This window comes from Pygocentrus nattereri, chromosome 3 (genome assembly GCF_015220715.1).
Source record: "Pygocentrus nattereri isolate fPygNat1 chromosome 3, fPygNat1.pri, whole genome shotgun sequence".
In the NCBI taxonomy this organism is placed as follows: domain Eukaryota; kingdom Metazoa; phylum Chordata; class Actinopteri; order Characiformes; family Serrasalmidae; genus Pygocentrus; species Pygocentrus nattereri.
The window spans coordinates 37,648,269-37,667,145 of record NC_051213.1 but is presented as its reverse complement, the minus strand read 5'-3'; the positions used below and the strand labels follow the sequence as shown (position 1 = coordinate 37,667,145).

At 38.7% G+C, this 18,877-nt stretch overlaps 1 protein-coding gene across 2 annotated transcripts; it reads right to left on the bottom strand.

The window, feature by feature from the left end:
- Positions 1 to 11,458: 11,458 nt before the first annotated feature.
- On the bottom strand, positions 11,459 to 18,770 carry gnptg (N-acetylglucosamine-1-phosphate transferase subunit gamma). Of its 2 annotated transcripts, none has more exons than XM_017700758.2 (10): positions 18,595 to 18,770; positions 18,300 to 18,354; positions 17,134 to 17,256; positions 16,900 to 16,983; positions 15,041 to 15,134; positions 14,813 to 14,927; positions 13,033 to 13,115; positions 12,721 to 12,843; positions 12,543 to 12,624; positions 11,459 to 11,747 (listed from the first exon to the last, which is right to left on the bottom strand). In XM_017700758.2, exons 1-10 carry the CDS (start codon positions 18,641 to 18,643, stop codon positions 11,659 to 11,661), a joined length of 897 nt encoding a protein of 298 aa, XP_017556247.2. In that variant the 5' UTR covers positions 18,644 to 18,770; the 3' UTR covers positions 11,459 to 11,658. The 2 variants fall into 2 exon arrangements, with proteins under 2 accessions (XP_017556247.2, XP_017556248.2); XM_017700759.2 differs by having other exon boundaries at positions 11,459 to 11,743.
- Between the last annotated feature and the right edge of the window lie 107 nt (positions 18,771 to 18,877).

The following is an 18,877-nucleotide window of genomic DNA, read 5'->3' as shown; positions in this document are numbered from 1 at the left end:
CATCATGTGTTTTGGTGGGTGGCTGTTTTATCCACTTTAGGTTTGAATGAGATCTTAATAACTCATATATAACAACTCATACAGTTGTATGTAAAAGTTAACTGATTTTCATTTAGAAAATCAACTATGCAGTTTGACAAGTGTAACAAGGAGCTAGACTAAAACACAACACAAACACATGGACAGGACTGGGAGTGGCCGATCGTGACAACAAGGGATGTTCAAACCTTTGCAAACAACTGTATGATTTATAAAAAAAAAGTGGTATTGTGCAGATTTAAAGTGTGTAATTCAAATTTTTGCCAAATAATGATAAGAAATCTATCCAGTGATCACAAAGCAGAAACTGTGCTTGTGAAAAAATACCATATGTGAAAATTACAGACAAGTTCAACAATCTAATAGGTTTCCTCACCAAGCACAATTACTATGTCCCACATATAAGAAATGTTCAAGTATGTAATATAAAACTTACTTTTACATTATACAGTACTGCATCAACCATGACAAGTGTTCAAAACTATCTCAGCATTATGTGTTTTTGACAGCGCAACACTAAAACAATAACAAAATATAAATACCAAAACATAAATACCATAATACATAACAAGCTTTGGTTTGCTTTTGTTTTTAAAACAGTTATTAAGATAGAGGTATACAACTGATTATAAGTATACAGCTAGAAGACCACAGGTTTCGGTCCTGACTTCTTGGTAAACTCCAGCAGCCTGATCAGCAGCTTCACTGCTTTTTAAAAATTTCTGCAAAATTAAATTCTTAAATCATTCAGAATGGTTTGATATGAAATGCTCCATTCTAGAAAAACATACTGAGTCAGAATTGTGCACAGTAGCAGTGATAGGAACCAGACATCTGAAGTGTTTAAAGCTCGCCCCATGGTACCTTAAAACAAACAGCTCGGAAACTAGAGCGGAAATGGCGACAAACCAAGTTGGAAGTGTTCCACTCTGCCTGGAAGGACAGCCTTATAGAGTATAGAAATGCTCTCACAAAAGCTCGCTCAGCATATCTGGCCTTGCTTCTTCATCTTCTTTTGGCTGCTCCCTTTAGGGGTCGCCACAGCGGGTCATCTGCCTCCATCTTGCCCTATCCACTGCCTCCTCTACTTTTACACCAACCATCTCCATGTCCACCTTCACTACATCCATAAACCTTCTCTGAGGTCTACCTCTTCTCCTTCTACCCGGCAGCTCCATCTCCAACATTCTTTGACCAATATATCCACTATTCCTCCTCAACACATGTCCAAACCATCTCAACCTGGCCTCTCTGGCTTTATCTCCAAACTGCTCCACCTTCACTGTCCCTCTGATCTGCTCATTTCTAATCTTGTCCATCCTTGTCACTCCCAACGAAAATCTCAGCATCTTCATCTCCGCCACCTCCAGCTCAGCCTCCTGTCTTTTAGACAGAGCCACAGTCTCCAAACCATACATCATAGCAGGACGCACTACTGTCTTGTAAACCTTCCCTTTCACTCCTGCTGCTATCCTTCTGTCACACATCAGCCCTGACACCCGTCTCCACCCACTCCATCCTGCCTGCACCCTCTTCTTCACCTCTTTTCTACACTGTCCATTGCTCTGGATGGTTGACCCAAGATATTTGAAGTCATCCACCTTTACAACTTCTACTTCACCTTTCCACCTGCCTCTCTCTCATTCACACACATGTATTCCGTCTTATCTCTACTGACCTTCATTCCTCTCCTCTCCAGTGCAAACCTCCACCTCTCCAGATTCTCTTCCACATGCTCTCTACTCTCATCACAGATTACAATGTCATCTGCAAACATCATGGTCCATGGAGCCTCCTGCCTGACCTCATCTGTCAACCTTTCCATCACCATTGCAAACAAGAAGGGGCTCAAAGCTGATCCCTGATGTAAGCCTACCTTCACCTTGAAACCATTTGTCACTCCAACTGCACACCTCACCACTGTCTCACTATCCTCATACAGTCCTGCACCACCCTAACATACTTTTCAGCTACACCTGACTTCCTCATACAGTACCACAGTTCCTGTCTTGGCACCCTATCATATGCCTTCTCTAGATCCACAAAGACACAATGTAGCTCCTTCTGACCTTCTCTGTACTTCTCTACCAACACTCTCAACGCAAAAATTGCATCTGTGGTACTCTTTTTGGGCATGAAACCCAACTGCTGCTCACTGATCTGAACCTCTCGCCTTAGCCTTGCTTCAACAATTCTTTCCCATACCTTCATTGTGTGGCTCATCAATTTTATACCTCTGTAGTTACTGCAGCTCTGCACATCACCCTTGTTCTTAAAAATGGGGACCAGTACACTGCTTCTCCACTCATCAGGCATTCTCTCACTCTCCAGGATTTTGTTAAACAACCTGATTAAAAAGTCCACTGCCTTCTCTCCTAAACATCTCCATACCTCCACATGTATGTCATCTGGACCAACTGCCTTTCCATTCTTCATCCTTTTTAAAGCTGCCCTCACTTCCACCTTAATAATTTTCTGCACTTCCTGATCCACTATTTCTCCCCCCGTTGTCCTCCTCTCTCTTTCGTTTTCCTCATTCATTAGTTCTTCAAAGTACTCCTTCTGTCTACTCAACACTCTCTGTTCACTCACTAGTACATTTCCCTCTCTATCCTTTGTCACCCTAACATGCTGTACATCCTTTCCAGCTCTCTCTGTTTATCCAAACGATACAAGTCCTTTATTCCTTCTTTACTGTCCAGCCTCTCATACAGCTCATCATAGGCCTGAGCCTTTGCATTTGCCACCATTCTTTTCGCTATGCGACTAGCCTCACAGTACTCCTTCCTACTTCCTTCATCTCTGTGGTTATCCCACTTTTTCTTAGCTGCCTTCTTCTTCTGAATACAGGTTTGAATCCACCTCCAATGTTCCTGGCCTTGCTTCCTTTCCATCTGGTCTCCTGGACACACAGATTATCTACCTTCCTTCTCTCCATCATGTCTGCAAGCTCTCTGCCTTTACCAGTCATTGTCCCTATGTTCAGAGACCCTAATCTAACCTCCACACTCCTGCCTTTCCTTCTCTCTTGCTGCCTTCTAACCCACTTTCCTCCTCTCCTCTCTGATGGTCTTCGACCTACAGTCATCCAATTTCCACCAACACCCTGCTGGTCAACAGCACCGGAGGCGGTCGTTGTTAACCCGGGGCTCAACCGATCCTGTATGGCAATCATATTTGTGATCAACATGATAGTTTTTGCTTCCTGACGCAACCCTCACCAATTATCCGGGCTTGGGCCCGGCACCAGAAGTACACAAAATACACAACTAATGGCTGGTTTATATCTGGCCTTACTGATTGAGAATAATAAATATAATCCTAGAGTTCTGTTTAGTGTGATTTCACGAATCACAAAAAATCAGGCAGGTACTGAACCAGAAATCCCAGCAACTCTCACCAGTGAAGTTTTTATGGACTTCTTTAGAAATAAAATTGAAAATATTAGACAACAAATTCAACCTACAGTATTAAACCCAACTTGGCTGTCATCAGACTTGGCTGATATAAAACAAAACACAGTTGTAGAAAAGAGCCTGGAAACTTTTTACCCACTGCCACAGCTAGAACTAGAGAAGATTATCTCTTCTGCAAATTGCACAACCTGCATACTCGATGCAATTCCCTCAAAATTACTCAAAGAAGTACTGCCAGTTATTATAAACCCTGCAGTTATCAAACCCCTGACCAAGAAACCAAATCTTGATGCTAGTATTGTCAAATTACAGGCCTATTTCTAATTTACCATTTATATCAAAGATCTTAGAAAAAGCTGTGGCCCAACAACTTAGTTCATATCTACGTAAGAACCATATATATGAAAAATTCAATCTGGATTGAGGCCACATCACAGCACTGAGATGGCTCTAGTTAAGATAACTAATGATCTTCTTCTTGCCTCTGATCAAGGCTACGTACCCCTGTTAGTGCTACTTGACCTCAGCACAGCTTTTGATACAATAGACCACAATATTCTCTTAGAAAGGTTAGAAAACATGGTTGGAATCACAGGGACAGCCCTACCATCGTTCAAATCTTACCTAACAGAATCAGTATTCAGTTCGTTAGTGTAAACAATTTATCTTCCAGTTATTCAAAAGTAAGATTTGGAGTTCTGCAGGGCTCTATTTTAGGACCTTTATTATTTACTCTATACATGTTAGGCACAGTAATAAGTAACCATGGTATTAACTTTCATTGTTACGCAGACGATACGCAACTGTACATATCAGCCAAGCCTGATGACAAATACAGATTAAAGAAAATGGAGGACTGTGTAAAAGATGTGAAATACTGGATGTCACAGAATTTCCTCCTACTAAACAGTAACAAAACAGAGGTTCTCCTTCTGGGTCCAAAATTAGCAAGAAATAAACTACCAGATTTAATTTTAAATCTCGCCGACTTTCCAGTTACACCTGGTTCAGTAGCAAAAAATCTTGCCACCATAATTGATTCAGATTTATCATTCGATCAACACATAGGCAGCATCACTAGGACAGCTTTTCTACATCTTCACAACATTGCCAAGATAAGAGATGCCCTATCCCTGCATGATATAGAAACAATAGTACACGCCTTTATTACTTCCAGGCTAGACTACTGTAACGCACTACTGTCAGGATGTACAGTAGAAAATTTGATCATATCTAGAAAATTTGATCATATCAGTCCAGTGCTATCATCACTTCATTGGCTGCCTGTTAAATTCCATATTGATTATAAAATTCTTTTATTGACATATAAAGCCCTACATGGACTCGCTCCTGAGTACTTACAAGACCTTATTTCCCATTATGAGCCATCACGACTACTCAGATCGCAGAGTTCTGGCTTATTAATAGTTCCCAGAATTCAGAAGGTTTCAGCTGGGGGAAGAGCTTTTTCTTATAAAGCCCCCAAACTCTGGAATGATCTTCCAGAAAATGTTCGGGACTCAGACACAGTCTCAATCTTTAAGACTAGGCTGAAAACTCACTTGTTCAGTTTAGCTTTTGGTAGGTAATGTTCCCCCTTAGATAAAGGCAGCAGATCCAGGGGTCCATGGACACAGGGAATTATAGTAAACTGAGACGCTGGTGCTGTTGTCCCGCTGCTCGCATGCGGTCACTCAGTTTTGTGGACGGTGGAGCGGAGGGATGCCAATTTGTTTCAGACTGCTGCTGTGTCTGTGTGTCCTTCTGGTTCTCTCCTTTTAGCTAAGCTGTCATAGTCAGATCTGCCGGAGTCGTTAGCCACACTCTGTAAATGTTTACATCCCCTGTTTTACGTACAAACAGACAGAATAAAACTAATTCCCTCTCCCTGCTTTTTTTTCCCGAGTATACAATCGCCCACATGTCCGGCCGGACACTGAAGAACGACTGACTGTTGAGCCCTCCTGCTACCCACTTCAGACCAGCTGCCCACACCCCAGCTACCACCACCTGCCTTGGACTAGCTGCCCACCCTACACTGATGTTCTCATAGACTCCTAGCAATTCCTACTACCAATACTACTGCTATTAATATTAGTAGTATAATCACTTGTAGGTAGTTTGACCAGAGGAGGATGGGTCCCCCCTGGTGAGCCTGGTTCCTCCCAAGGTTTCTTCGTCAGTTCTGAGGGAGTTTTTCCTTGCCACTGTTGCCCCTGGCTTGCCTGCCAGGGGGTCTTTAAATTTTTTAGATTCTTGTTAAAACTTTGTCTTTTCTGGAATTCTGTGAAGCTGCTTAGGGACAACATCCGTTGTAAAAAGTGCTATACAAATAAATTTTGATTTGATTTGATTTAAAAGCTCAATCACAGAAAAGTATTATGGTTATGAATATTCTGCCTGATGCCTGAGACATTATTTAATGATAGATGCTTTTGGGCTAATATATATTAATCAATTTATGGTGGAGAGGTGCCTGCAGGGAACTGTAAGACTAAATAGAAAGAATTTCAGATTTACCACTATTTTACTGTCATCCACAGTATATATGAAAGCTCAGAAGACATGTTTAGGTAGTTGTTTTGAAGAACGTTTGATGTTGTAGTCCAGGGGTCAGTATTTAGCACAGTTTGATGATTTCCCTGCTCAAACAACCCTGATTACCCTCAGATGTAATGACCAGGTTTAGTGGATGTGTTTGAGTAGGGAAACCTCCAAGCTGTGCTGAACAGTGGCCCTCCAGGACTGGAGTTGTGCACCCCTGTGGAAGACATTCTGACCCCTGGTTCCTATAACCACTGCGGTAAAGAAAGCACAAGTCCATAAGTTTCTAGACAATGAACGATTTCACATCAAAACATTTGAATTTGAATTCCCATTTGATTGGCAGGACCATATTAGATAAACTAGGTAGCTGTTAATACTGGGTTTCCTTGAGTAGAGCTTTGGAAATGGTTAAGCAAACTCACCCACACAAAATCATGGTGTACTGTTCATTTTTATGTTTCTGTTTGTTCTAATGTTCCAAACAAATGCTTACTGCCCAGATAAACAGTCTAACATGTTGTGTCAGACACCTACAACTTTTGACTTTTACGATGTGAATATCTCAACATAACCATAAACCACTGAGTGACTGCATTTCACAGTTATCTCCCATAATAAAACTGTAATTAAACCACTGACTCACACATTCCTGAACAATGTGAAGATCAATATGCTGTCACACATTTTATTTCCAGTCCAAAAGTTAACCAAAATTATGCCAATAGTTTGGAACATTAGAGAAAAACATCCATCATTGCTTACTGTGCATTTGAGGGCTTTTCTGGAAAAGCTCTTCCACTTGCCAACACGTTACAAGATGTTGAAAGTGTTTATTTGTTTGTATAACAACGTTCATGATATATTTCACCAGCAAAATGATCGCTGAAACTTGTAGGAGAATGCTATAAGATTAAAGCAGCACTATATAAGATGCTTTTGTTTATTTCTTCATTGAAATAAGCAGCGTTACTGAATCAGGAGAAAATAAATGCTAAAATGTGTTGTGCATGAGCTGCTGCAAGTCACCCTGTAAAACTTGGAATAGTAATTGAAAAGTCAGGTCATGAGACTTTGAGACCATGTCATAGGTCTTTTACGCATTAACATCACATGCAGGTTCAAAAAGAAGATCCAGCTCGATATTTAGGTCTCAAATGCAAATTAACACTATGTGGATTAAGATATGATGACAATAAAAGATCATTTAATGACATTCTCAGAAAACAGGGCCTTCAGCAAGTTTGGACTGAGTTATCTTTCAGTACTCTTTCTACACACCCACAATCATCCACTCAGGGAAAGGGGTTCAAGCACAACCCATGTTCCAAAACATTTCGTGTGCTTGTTATGTGTAATTACACATTTCCACCAGAGAGGTCTCCAAATTCCCAAAACATACATAGTGCAGCTTCAATTACTAAGATTGCACATTGTTTCACAGCTTAAAATAAGAGGAAAGTTACAGCTCAGAAAGTTGAGCTGCATTTGCAGGGACACGTTTCACAAATATAAAAGGTTTTGTGATGCTAGTGCAATATTCATAAGTTTTCATAGATTTGTAGGAACCTATAATAAATTAAGAAATTTTTGATAAGTGGTGAATTTACAAAGTTTATGATGAATGGGAAGGATGAATGTAGCTGAAAATAATTCTAAAATGACTATTTTGCTTATAACATTGAGAACCAATTTATTACAGCATTCAGAATGATCTAATAAAATGAATATCTTTCTGCAAAGCAGTAATCAAATCTAGACCCAGATACACTATATTTCCAAACTTATTCACTCACCCATGCAAATAATTGAATTCAGGTGTTCCAATCACTTCCATGGCTACAGGTGTATAAAGCCAAGCACCTAGGCATGCAAACTGCTTCTATAAACATTAGTGAAAGAATGAATTGCTCTCAGGAGCTCAGTGAATTCCAGCATGGTACTGTGATAGGACGCCACCTGTGTAGTCCAGTCATGAAATTTCCTCACTACTAAATATTCCACAGTCAACTGTCAGTGGTATTATAACAAAGTGGAAGCGATTGGGAAACGACAGAAACTCAGCCACGAAGTAGTGGCCCAATTAAAATGACAGCGCAGGGTCAGCAGAGGCTGAGGCACATGGCACACTATGTATTTTTTCACTGTTTTTTTGTGAGTTAGTTTTAAAAGTGATTAAACACTTCAGATGTCTGGTTGCTTTCACCACCATTGTGAACAATTCTTCTAAATATCCATCCATCCATCCATCCATTTTCTAAGCCGCTTCTCCGTCAGGGTCGCGGGGGGATGCTGGAGCCTATATTTTTTAAAATTCCCCTTCAGTGTGTTGTACCATTTTGAAATTTCTGGCATATTCTCAGAACTTGCGTGAACTTGCCGTTTAGCTGCAGGTCACTGAAATGTAATGCATTGCCTGAATTTACTGAGCTGAGCCGAGTGTCTGCTCTTTTCCCACATGCATTTGTTATGCAACACATTTTTAGGCGTGGTCCGTGTCAACAATGCAGGAGTAATGAGAAGCACCTGAGAATGCAGAGTGTTGTAGGTGTTAGTACATGTGCTTTACTAAATCTGTATCACTTCATTGATTATAATAATTCTAGACCTCATGACAGAGTTAAACTACCCAAAAGCATCTTGGCACAAAGATGATTCTTAAGCATCTAAACGAACATTCTCTCTGCCACTTAAGATCATCTTAACACTAAAATGCGTTTGGGAAACTAAACTTCTTTTGCTAAAAGCCAGTTAAAAAACACTTGAGAGAGTGCTTGAGAGCAATATTTGTGGCACATTGCTCACAAATTTGAGAAGGTCAACATGAAAAATGTAATCAAAAATAATGCTAACTCACCTCCAACAGCAGTGCTGCAGTAGCATCCAGAGAGATTTTCCAGTTTAAAGACCTACTTATGATTACTGATTCTGAAGGTGGAAGAAACTACAGCTGGGATGCTGAGTAACCTCTTGGTTGTAGGTTGTAGTTGTATGTATAATTTGAACCCCTAATTAAATGACATTTTGTTGATTTTCTAAGTGAAAGTTGAAACAGTTGAATAAGAATTTTAGTGTACAGTTTCTACTTATTTGCTTAGTGATGTTACGTTTAACGTAGTGGGAGGAAAACGTGCTAAAGGTTTTGAAAAGGTGACTTTTTTTTTTTTTACATTACATTCAGCAAAATAACAGTAATTGGGCATCAAAATGTGTGGTAGTGTGTTCTCTGTAGAGCATGTGTAACTTATTTTGACACAACAACAACAAATTGTCATTTGGGGCACCCACACTTTTGCATATAACTGTAAGCCTCTTCAACTCATCATTTCAATGGAGAGGACGGAGTACTTAAACAAAAATGACTCATCATATTAAAAGAACAAGAAACTAAAGTCAGTAAGGTAGTCCGACTTGTTTACAGTGGTGGTGATGGGAACCAGACGTCTGAAGTGTTTAATGCCTCTTAAAGCTTCATCACAAAATTTAACTCCATGAAATATTTATAAACATATTGACATTTGAGGGAGGATTTTGGTCTAAAATGTTTGAAAATGCATTCAGGGTAGAGAGCTATGTGCAGGGTGTTGTGTCCCCAGTGGAACCCTATACCCTATACACACACACTCTACATGTACACTGTGTGCACAGTTATTAGGCAAGTGAGTATTTTGACCATATTATCATTTTTAGGCATATTTTCTAACTCCAAGCTGGATAAACTTGAATGCTTAACGGATTTAAGCATGATTAAGCGTGATGTGTATCTGTGTAATGAGGGAGGGTGTGGCCTAAGGAGGTAAACACCCTATATCAGGTGTGCATAATTATTAGGCAGCTTTTTTCTTTAGGCAAAATGGGCCAAAAAAGAGATTGAACTGACTCTGAAAAGTCAAAAATTACCAAATGTCTCTCAGAGGGATGCAGAACTCTTGAAATTGCTAAGATATTGGGGCGTGATTACAGAACCATCAAACGTTTTGTTGCAAATAGTCAACAGGGTCGCAAGAAATGTGTTGAGAAAAAAAAGACGCAAATTAACTGCCAAGGATTTGAGAAGAATCAAGCGTGAAGCTACCAGGAACCCATTATCTTCCATTTCTGTCATATTCCAGAACTGCAACCTAGCTGGAGTATCAAGAATACTGGTATGGGCTGGTATTATTAAAGATGAGCTGGTTGGACCTTTTTGGGTTGAAGATGGGCTCAAAATCAATTCCCAAGCCTACCTGCCAGTTTTTAGAAGACACTTTCTTTAAGCAGTGGTACAAGAAGAATCTGCATCTTTCAAAAAGACAATGATTTTTATGCAGGACAATGCTCCATCACATGCATCCAAGCACTCCTCTGCATGGCTCGCCAGTAAAGACATTAAAGATGAAAAACTTATGACATGGCCCCCTTCCTCACCTGACCTGAACCCATTTGAGAACCTGTGGGCAATTCCTAAAACTTAAATTCTTAAAGATTTTCAGTGAAGGAAAACAGTACACCTCTCTGAACAGTGTCTGGGAGGCTGTGGTTGCTGCTGCACAAAAAGTCTCAGAAATGTTCATTGGAAAGCTGTGAGTTGTTTGTTTATAATTCTCACTTGAACAGATGAAAATAAAAAAAGTGAGATGGGAAAATGTGTGTTTTTCATTTAGCTGCGTAATAATTCTGCACAATTATAGTTGCCCAATAAATGTGCACATATAGATATTCTCCTAAGAAAGCCAAAACCTCACTTTTACTTTCTTAAACATTCATGTTTGAGGTTTATTAACATTTTGGATTAACCGAGAGCACTGTAGTTGGTCATTAATAAAAAAATAATCCTCAAAAATAACACTTGCCTAATAATTGTGCACAGTATATATATATATATATATATATATATATATATATATATATATATATATATATATATATATATATATATATATATATATATATATATACATACACACACACACACACACACACACACACACACACACACACACACACACACACACACACACACACACACACCATGTAAGTCTGACAAACATTCATTGCACTAGAACTGATTCTATGAAAATGCATATAACTATTTCTGGGGTTGGATGTGTGGATTCATTGCTTGCTTTGGCCAGACGACCTTACATTATACTTTAACCTTATTTAAATAGACTATCTATAATGTATTAGCTTTTACTGTAGCTGCTGCTAGGCTCACAATAAAGGTAAGTACAGTACGGCAGACACTCATCTCCTGTCAGTGTAAAACTACTGCTTAAAAAGTGTGCTGTGGTCCCTTTTTGCATTTGAAACATTTTGATTACGTTTGTTGGTTTTGCAAACCATAAAAACCATGAGCGAATCAATTAAAACCGGACCTCTGTTTTGTAACTCAAAAAATAAAAACCCTTTTGTGATGCTCTGAGCACTACATTCTCTGGCCATTATAAGATGTGAGAGAAATAATCAACTTCTCTCAATTTCTCTTAATATCCACAGATTTATTATGTTTTACACAAGTCAATCGTACATTTTTCAGATAGCAACTGTCTTTCAATTGAAATGATCAATCAAGTCAAACGTAAAAGCACCCATAAAAACAAAATTCGTCCTGCAGTTCCTAATAGTTGACAATGGAGTTGTCCCTTGGTCGAGAGGTAAGTGGTTGTTGCAGATCTTGCTAAAGGTCTGCAATGATTCCTGTGTCGCCACGGAGATGCTGGTCCTGCAGTGCTGAGGGTCGAGCTATCAGTGGGGTGTTTGGCCTGACTGAGACAGAAAGAGAAGGTGGGTGTGGGCTCTCATAGTGTGGAACTCATGCCAATCAAAGTATAGCCTAACACATAGCAGTCGAGAAGGTGGACAAAGTGCAGTTCTAGCATGCAGAAAAGAACCAATGGACATTCTACACCCAAGCTCAGGTTGGGTAAATTTTCCATTAACAATCTATTCTAAACATGTAGGTTTAGCAGAATTATTTTATTGAATCTATTTTAATTAATTTTATTACGTGATATCAGCTAACTTTTCCAACACTCCATTCCTAGGTACAATATGAGGTGAAATGCAACAAGGCTAGCAGGGTTAGCTTCAGCAAAGTAACAGATAATCTGCATTTATCTGTTTGTTTGTTGGCAATTTCATGCCATCATTTCATTGTTTTCTGTGTTCAGTTTTAAAAATCGCCAGTTCCCAAACATCATTGTGTTGGGTTCTCTTACATGTCAGTCATATGACTTTTAGCATAATGAGTGAGAAAACACACCGGATTCTTTATCATGCTACTAGCCTTTGCGATGTTGTTTTTAAGCAGCTGGAATATGCAAATGAGCCCTGAAACTAATTCAGTTCATTTGCAAGTCAATCTTGAACCATGACAATGGGCAGAAGTGCATTTTTCATATAAAACAGGACATACTGCAATTGCAATATACATGGTTTCTTAACAACACAAAGTTTTGTTGAGGAGGAGGTGTGTGGACTGTGTTAAAAAAACAAGAGTCTCTAATTTTTGGACTGATGTGTCCAGTGCGTGGTAGACTTAAGGGTGTGTGCATGTCTCACCAGTCTCTGTCTCATACGAAATGTTGTGCTGGGTGAGGAGAGAGCGCAGTCGCTCGATTTCAGCACGCTGTTTCTCATAGTCCTGTTAACACACAGTACAGTATTATACTTTAGTATATTATTGTTACCTAATGCACACTATTTAATAAAAATCTTTTCTAAGCATACACACACAGACCTGTGTGCACTGCTCCAGACTCTGATGTTTAGGAGCTTGTGGGGTTTCTTCCCATTTCTGCTGCCGATTTTTCTTCAGAAAACCAGCCTCTTCAAACAGATCCTTCAACATCTTATTATAGCCCTACACACACAGCACACATGATAAATTATATACATTTCACACAAATTATATGTATATAAAACAGACAGAGGCAGGATGCTTTAGCTAAGCACAGCCGAGTTTGAAGAGGATGGGCTGGTGAACAGGATTGGACAGTATCATTTAGAAGGCATGGCAAGTGTTCTCTCGGGTTGTGTGCATTTCAGTTACCTGTTCAGTGATGAGTTCTTCATATCGAGCCTGCTCAATCTCATCCCACTCCTCCTGCAGTTTTTCACTCAGCACTGGATACACTATACATAACACACAGTAAACTTACATTAGCATGGAAGATTATACACAGATTCATGTGTGCAAATGTCACACACAACCATTACATTAATTTAAATTCAAGTAAAAACCACAATTAAGTGCAAGTTATACTTTGAGAATACTTTGAAAAAGCAGTGATGGCTGAATACAGAATAAGTTGTATGAATGTGTTCAGTAATGTATTCTAGTACAGTACATAAAAAGTGACTTATTCAGAAAACATTTACAATTCAAGGCACATGGTAAAAACTCTGCCGTTGTACTTTTTATGTAATTCATTCATTACTTGTTGTTACGGGTTGGAAGTAATTCTTCTATTAAAGTTTAATGAAAAATTCACTTATTTAAATGAAGTAGCCCTATTTTTCATTTATTTCAGGTGAACTCTAAAAGCATAAACTGCATTCTGAGTACAGCCTTTACAAAAAGTAACTTGAACTGAATACAGACACTTTATATTCTGAATACATATTCCCAATACTTGTATTCTGTTTTATCCTCACCCTGCATATTACATAAAATTACATAGAGATACGGAATAGCATTGAGTGCTTTTCTATGCACTTAATAATCCGATAACAGCAAAAAATCTGATTTTGTCAGTAATCTAATCCCTTGAGTATTTAGATAATGGGACACTCCGTGTCTATATGAGTTAATCTTATATATCAGTATATATAAGATATCAGTAATCTTATTTCTGTTTTGCAACTGGCCAGTAACCTCACAGTAGACATGATGTAAACAGAATGTAAAACTCCAATTTCATGCTGCTGCTTTTTTTTTTTAACATTTTGCCACTTTACCTGAAACTATGAATATACATAATCTAGAAGATGAAGAATATTTAAATCTTTTATTTTGTGAAGCATGTAGTTGGTTTAATCATTGTTTTGCTGCCCTCTCATGGCAACGCTGTTTGCTTATTCTCGGTACCACAATCTGTTTTCGCACATGTACAGATTGAGAAATCAGAAAGAAATCCAAGTAAAGTTTACATGCACTGAAATATCTGATTACTGAGCTAAAATCCAGCTCTCTTTATCTGACTACTTGGTCGGATTTCTAAACCTTATTCCAATCTAAGAAATCTGAATATGCTGTTTACATGGCTAGTTGAATAATCAGATAACTGCAGAAATCTGATTATGATCAGATTATTGTAAATGCACTCACTGTTTCAGTATTTGGTGCGTTCATGTATTTTGTTCAGATCTGAAAGGACTGGAGCTTAATTTTTCCTCTCGTTCAAAGACCCAATGGTGACCCATTACTACCGGGTGGGGTTGTTAGTCCAACTTTCTTTGTATCTTTGAACTCCAGTTAGGAAACTCTTGTTTTTTTTCAATTATTTTCCTTTGACTTACCCTTCTTTATGTAAATAGATTTTCTATCTAATCTCCTGAGAAAAATCTCCTCTAGTCATTTTAGACGCACTAAAAGGTGTGTCTGGGTAGTTGCTTGTGTGAATGGTGGTGTCTCTTTAATGAGGAACACGTTGTCAGTGACTCCTTTGGGAACAGCATTTGCTGATGGGACACAGCTGTAACAGGTTGGGGGGTTTAAGATTGGTACATATATCCCTTGTATAATTCCTTTATAATCAGAAAAATATCCAGACATGAGAATGAATCAGTTGGTCCATCAACCTTCATCACTCGTACTAATCTGCACTCACCCAGGAGGGAATGTGTGTGACAAACCAGCGGTGTTTCAAAGGTGAGCGAGTACACACACGTCTGTGGCTCTGACACTCTGGCCAGCTTACTACTGTTCCCACATGCGAAGAGCACCTGAGAGACAGGAAGTTACATCACAGGCAGAGGTACTGTCAATCACGCAGTATACAGCCTATATATCCACATCATGCCTGGTATTACACATTCATTCACAATATGCTCACTACCTTAGTCTGTCTGTTCTTGCTCCCACACGTGTCTCCCTCTCTCATCCACATTGCAGTGAAGGTGTTATTCTGTATCTCCCACTCCTGCCAGATCCTGCACAGCAATGTGTAATTAGTAATTAGGACTGCTGTGGTGGCAATTTTAAACTCTGCAAAGTTTGGTTGCCTTACCACAAATGCAATATGCAAACACACCACAATAAAAAGTGGTTGGGTTTTGTGCAAATACAGTGGAGTTTCATAGTGAAGATACATGCTAATATTTCAATAGTTGGAAGGGGAAAAAAATAAATAAATTGCATAAGAATGCTCACCAGGGCATTATAATATTGACTGTAATTTTAAAGCAAATTTAGACTACAAATCTGCACAGCTAAATCTGCTTGCATCTTAGAGACTCGGCGACATGCCTATGTGCTTATTTCCCAAATAAGAAACTCCAGATCTAAGCCAGTTTTTTTTTTTTTTACGGGAAAAATAAATGCTATAAAAATAAAAATAATTGTACTCTGTGGTGAATAAAAATGATCCAAAGATCTGTCTTGTTTATTAGAGATGCACCGATCTTGAACTTTTACAACCAATTCCTTTGCAGCTAAACTGGCCAACTGCTGATTTTATTTAAGTTACTTTAATTTTTTAAGAGAATTTTATTTATTAACCTTTTTTTTAAAAAAGAAATTCACACTGTTTGTGTTTGTGACACATCCTAGCACATTTCCAGTACATCTTATTAGCCAATCTAACTCAATATATGAACACTATATACTCTGTAAATAACGGCACAAACTGGCTTTTTAAATTTTAAATCAACTGCCTATTTAAACAACATACAGCAAATAAAGTGCTAAATCAAAAATAAGGCACAACTGGATATTCAGCTCAATATGTCAAATAATTCATTTATTTATATTTTAGGGACAATGCACAACATAAACTAAATGTGCCGCTGGCTCATTTTTAACAGTAGTCCCTCAAACCTGATGTTATTAGCCCAGATATAATGGACAATTTACAAAAACAAGGATAGATGGTGACAAAATTCAAGCAAACATAAGAATAAATCTTGACTGAGAGAGGTAAGACAACACCTGAAAACCTGAAAAATCCAAATGTATGTACATGCTCCTGACTGACAATCAGCTATTCCCTCAAGCTTTGCCTGAATATACTGTAAGTTTCACTGTATGTATACTGACGAAGTGTTCCAAAAATGTGCTAAACTAAACTATGCTTCAAGATATTGGTACAGCTGTAGCAGCACCATTCAAATACAGCAAGAAGGCACTGATCTGTCGCACGTTATTTACATCACAGTCTTGTAACACAGATCTGCCAAAAGAAAAACAACAAACTAGCCGACTGCCAATTTGTGTTTTGAGCATAAATTTGTTGATTTCAACGGCATATCCCTATTATTTATTTTATCCGCTAAAGTTTATTCTCCTGCAGCAGTGTTTTACTGTGATAATGTGGAATGAGTTGTATGGAATAAGTTTTGTATAATTATAAAAACACAACACAAGATAATGTTGAGAAAAAAAAACAACAAAAAGCAAAACCTTGCATCACTAAAATGCTAAAAAAAAGGAGATGATCAGGAAAAGATATAAATCTTATCTTTAAATGTAGGTTAATATAATATTTTTATTATGTTTTGGACCATTTACCAAGAAAATGTCAAGTGGTGTTGATACAAGCAAAAATACAAGGTTTTGTTTCAATAAGTAACACTCTAGCCAGCATACTACCTCTGTATGCTGCTGTGATCACTGCAGCCCTATTAATAATGTTCACTAAAAAATCACTTCTCATTGCACTGAACTGTTGTTGTGGTATCTGTCTGTGCATTTGTGTACCCCAGTATTCCACTGTAGGCGTTCCACCTGAAGCTCTGCTCGTGCTGCGTCACATTATGGAATGGACAGAACTCGTACTTATACCTAAACACATGAGAAAGACCAGACATCACTCATTTCTTACATGCATATTTAATTAAATTTAAATATGCAAATATGAATAGACTACAGCTCCTTACTGATAAAGTTACACACTGACACAGTATCCGTAACAGGCTTTAAAATATTACTGACATGGACTCGATGTAGCTGAAGCACTTTCCAGCTAGCCTGGACAGATGAGGAGGGCCAGACACAGGAGATGGTTTGACTCTGGCCTGCAGTCGGCTGCCCTGCACCAGCAGGTGGCTATTCAACCTGGATAGTGAGCACGACAGACAGAGAGAGACAGACTGAGCGCAGGATCATGTGAAAGCCTCTGTATGCAAATCAGTAGCTGATCAGTTCAAGCACATGCATTCCAAAGCAGCTTTGAGGAAATGCTGAGGGTTCAGTTGAGCAACAGTCCTACTGCTTTTACACAACAGCAGAAGTAGTTAAAGTAGCCTAAAACGCATTGTCACTGCAATGAGAAACACTTAAACTAAAGTAAAAATAGCGAAGATGGCATTGATCTGATACTATTAGCACTGGACTAATGTCAGCATGACTTTTGTTTTAGAGTGCACTGCAAGTGGCCCACCGGCCTACACATTCCTTTGACCTGATGGCAAAAGTAATATTGTAATATTACAGTGTAATACACCATGTGTGTTTTTTTTTAGTTAAAAAAAGGTCATGACTCTAAATTCACCATCAATAATTTTGCATTGCCATGAAAGAACAATGGATTTCAATGAAACACATTGTCATTGCAAATATTTTTTTTCGCAGTGGCATGTTAGGGGCTCGGGACCATACTGCAGTAATGAAGTTAACTCAAGTTTAAGAGCTGTTTTTTCTCTGACTAGACCTACAACTTAATTTACACGACATTTAGTCAAACCTACAGTTGGAAAGCACAAACTGAACACTGAGAAGCAGTGATTTTGGCCAGAAGTTGCATTTTTCATATTTTGAATACTTAATATTTGAATCATTTGTGAATAATATTTCAGCCCTCATGTATTTTGTAATGGTCTGATTGGGGAAAAAAAGCCCCTGAACAAGAAAAAGAACATGACTTAGGAAAGTGTGCTCCAGTTTTGAAGTCTAATCTAGTGAATTGCTATCTATGGAACAAAACTATGAGGAGACTAGTATTGTGCCCTAAAGCGAGTACAATATATCATATATTGCATACAAATCATCCTGGCTTGCTTTGTGTGGCATTTAAGTAAATGCACTTGAACTGTTGCATTATTACAAACCAGAACCTCAGCCTACTGACACTGGCTGAACTCAGACTGGCCATAACTCACCCAAATGTGTTTGGTTCCTCTACGATCTTCATCTTCCCACCATGTACAAGCAAGACTGGAACAGAGTGACATGAAGTAGTTCAGTATAACTAAATCATATTATAATAGAAATCATTTCAGTAGTATTTGTGTACATTCACGCACAATAATGTCAATGCATATACACACCAAAAGCAACCAACCAAACAGAGAAATAAAAATGCTAGAAAATCGACTCCAAGTACCACTGATACTGCTGAGACTCAGGAAAGGACAGCAGCTGTGACGCAGCCTTTGTGTGGCGGACTTGACTTACCCAGTAATGTCAGCCATGGCAGATGTCGAATGGCGGATGTGAACAGCATGGCTGCACAAAACACTGCCCGAGAAATTTGCAGAAATGATGCTATGTTATATTTGCTTGTGTGTTCCAGTGAGCGCCGCCATGATGGCAGTGTTTGTCACATGACTCTGCTCGAGCAGCGTTCACTTTCCTCCTCCTCTTCCTCCTCTTCATGTGTGGGTTGTGGTCATGTTCATGTTTGTTTTCAGCGAGACGTTTCATGTCGCTGTGCAGCAGGACTATGAAATGAAATGGT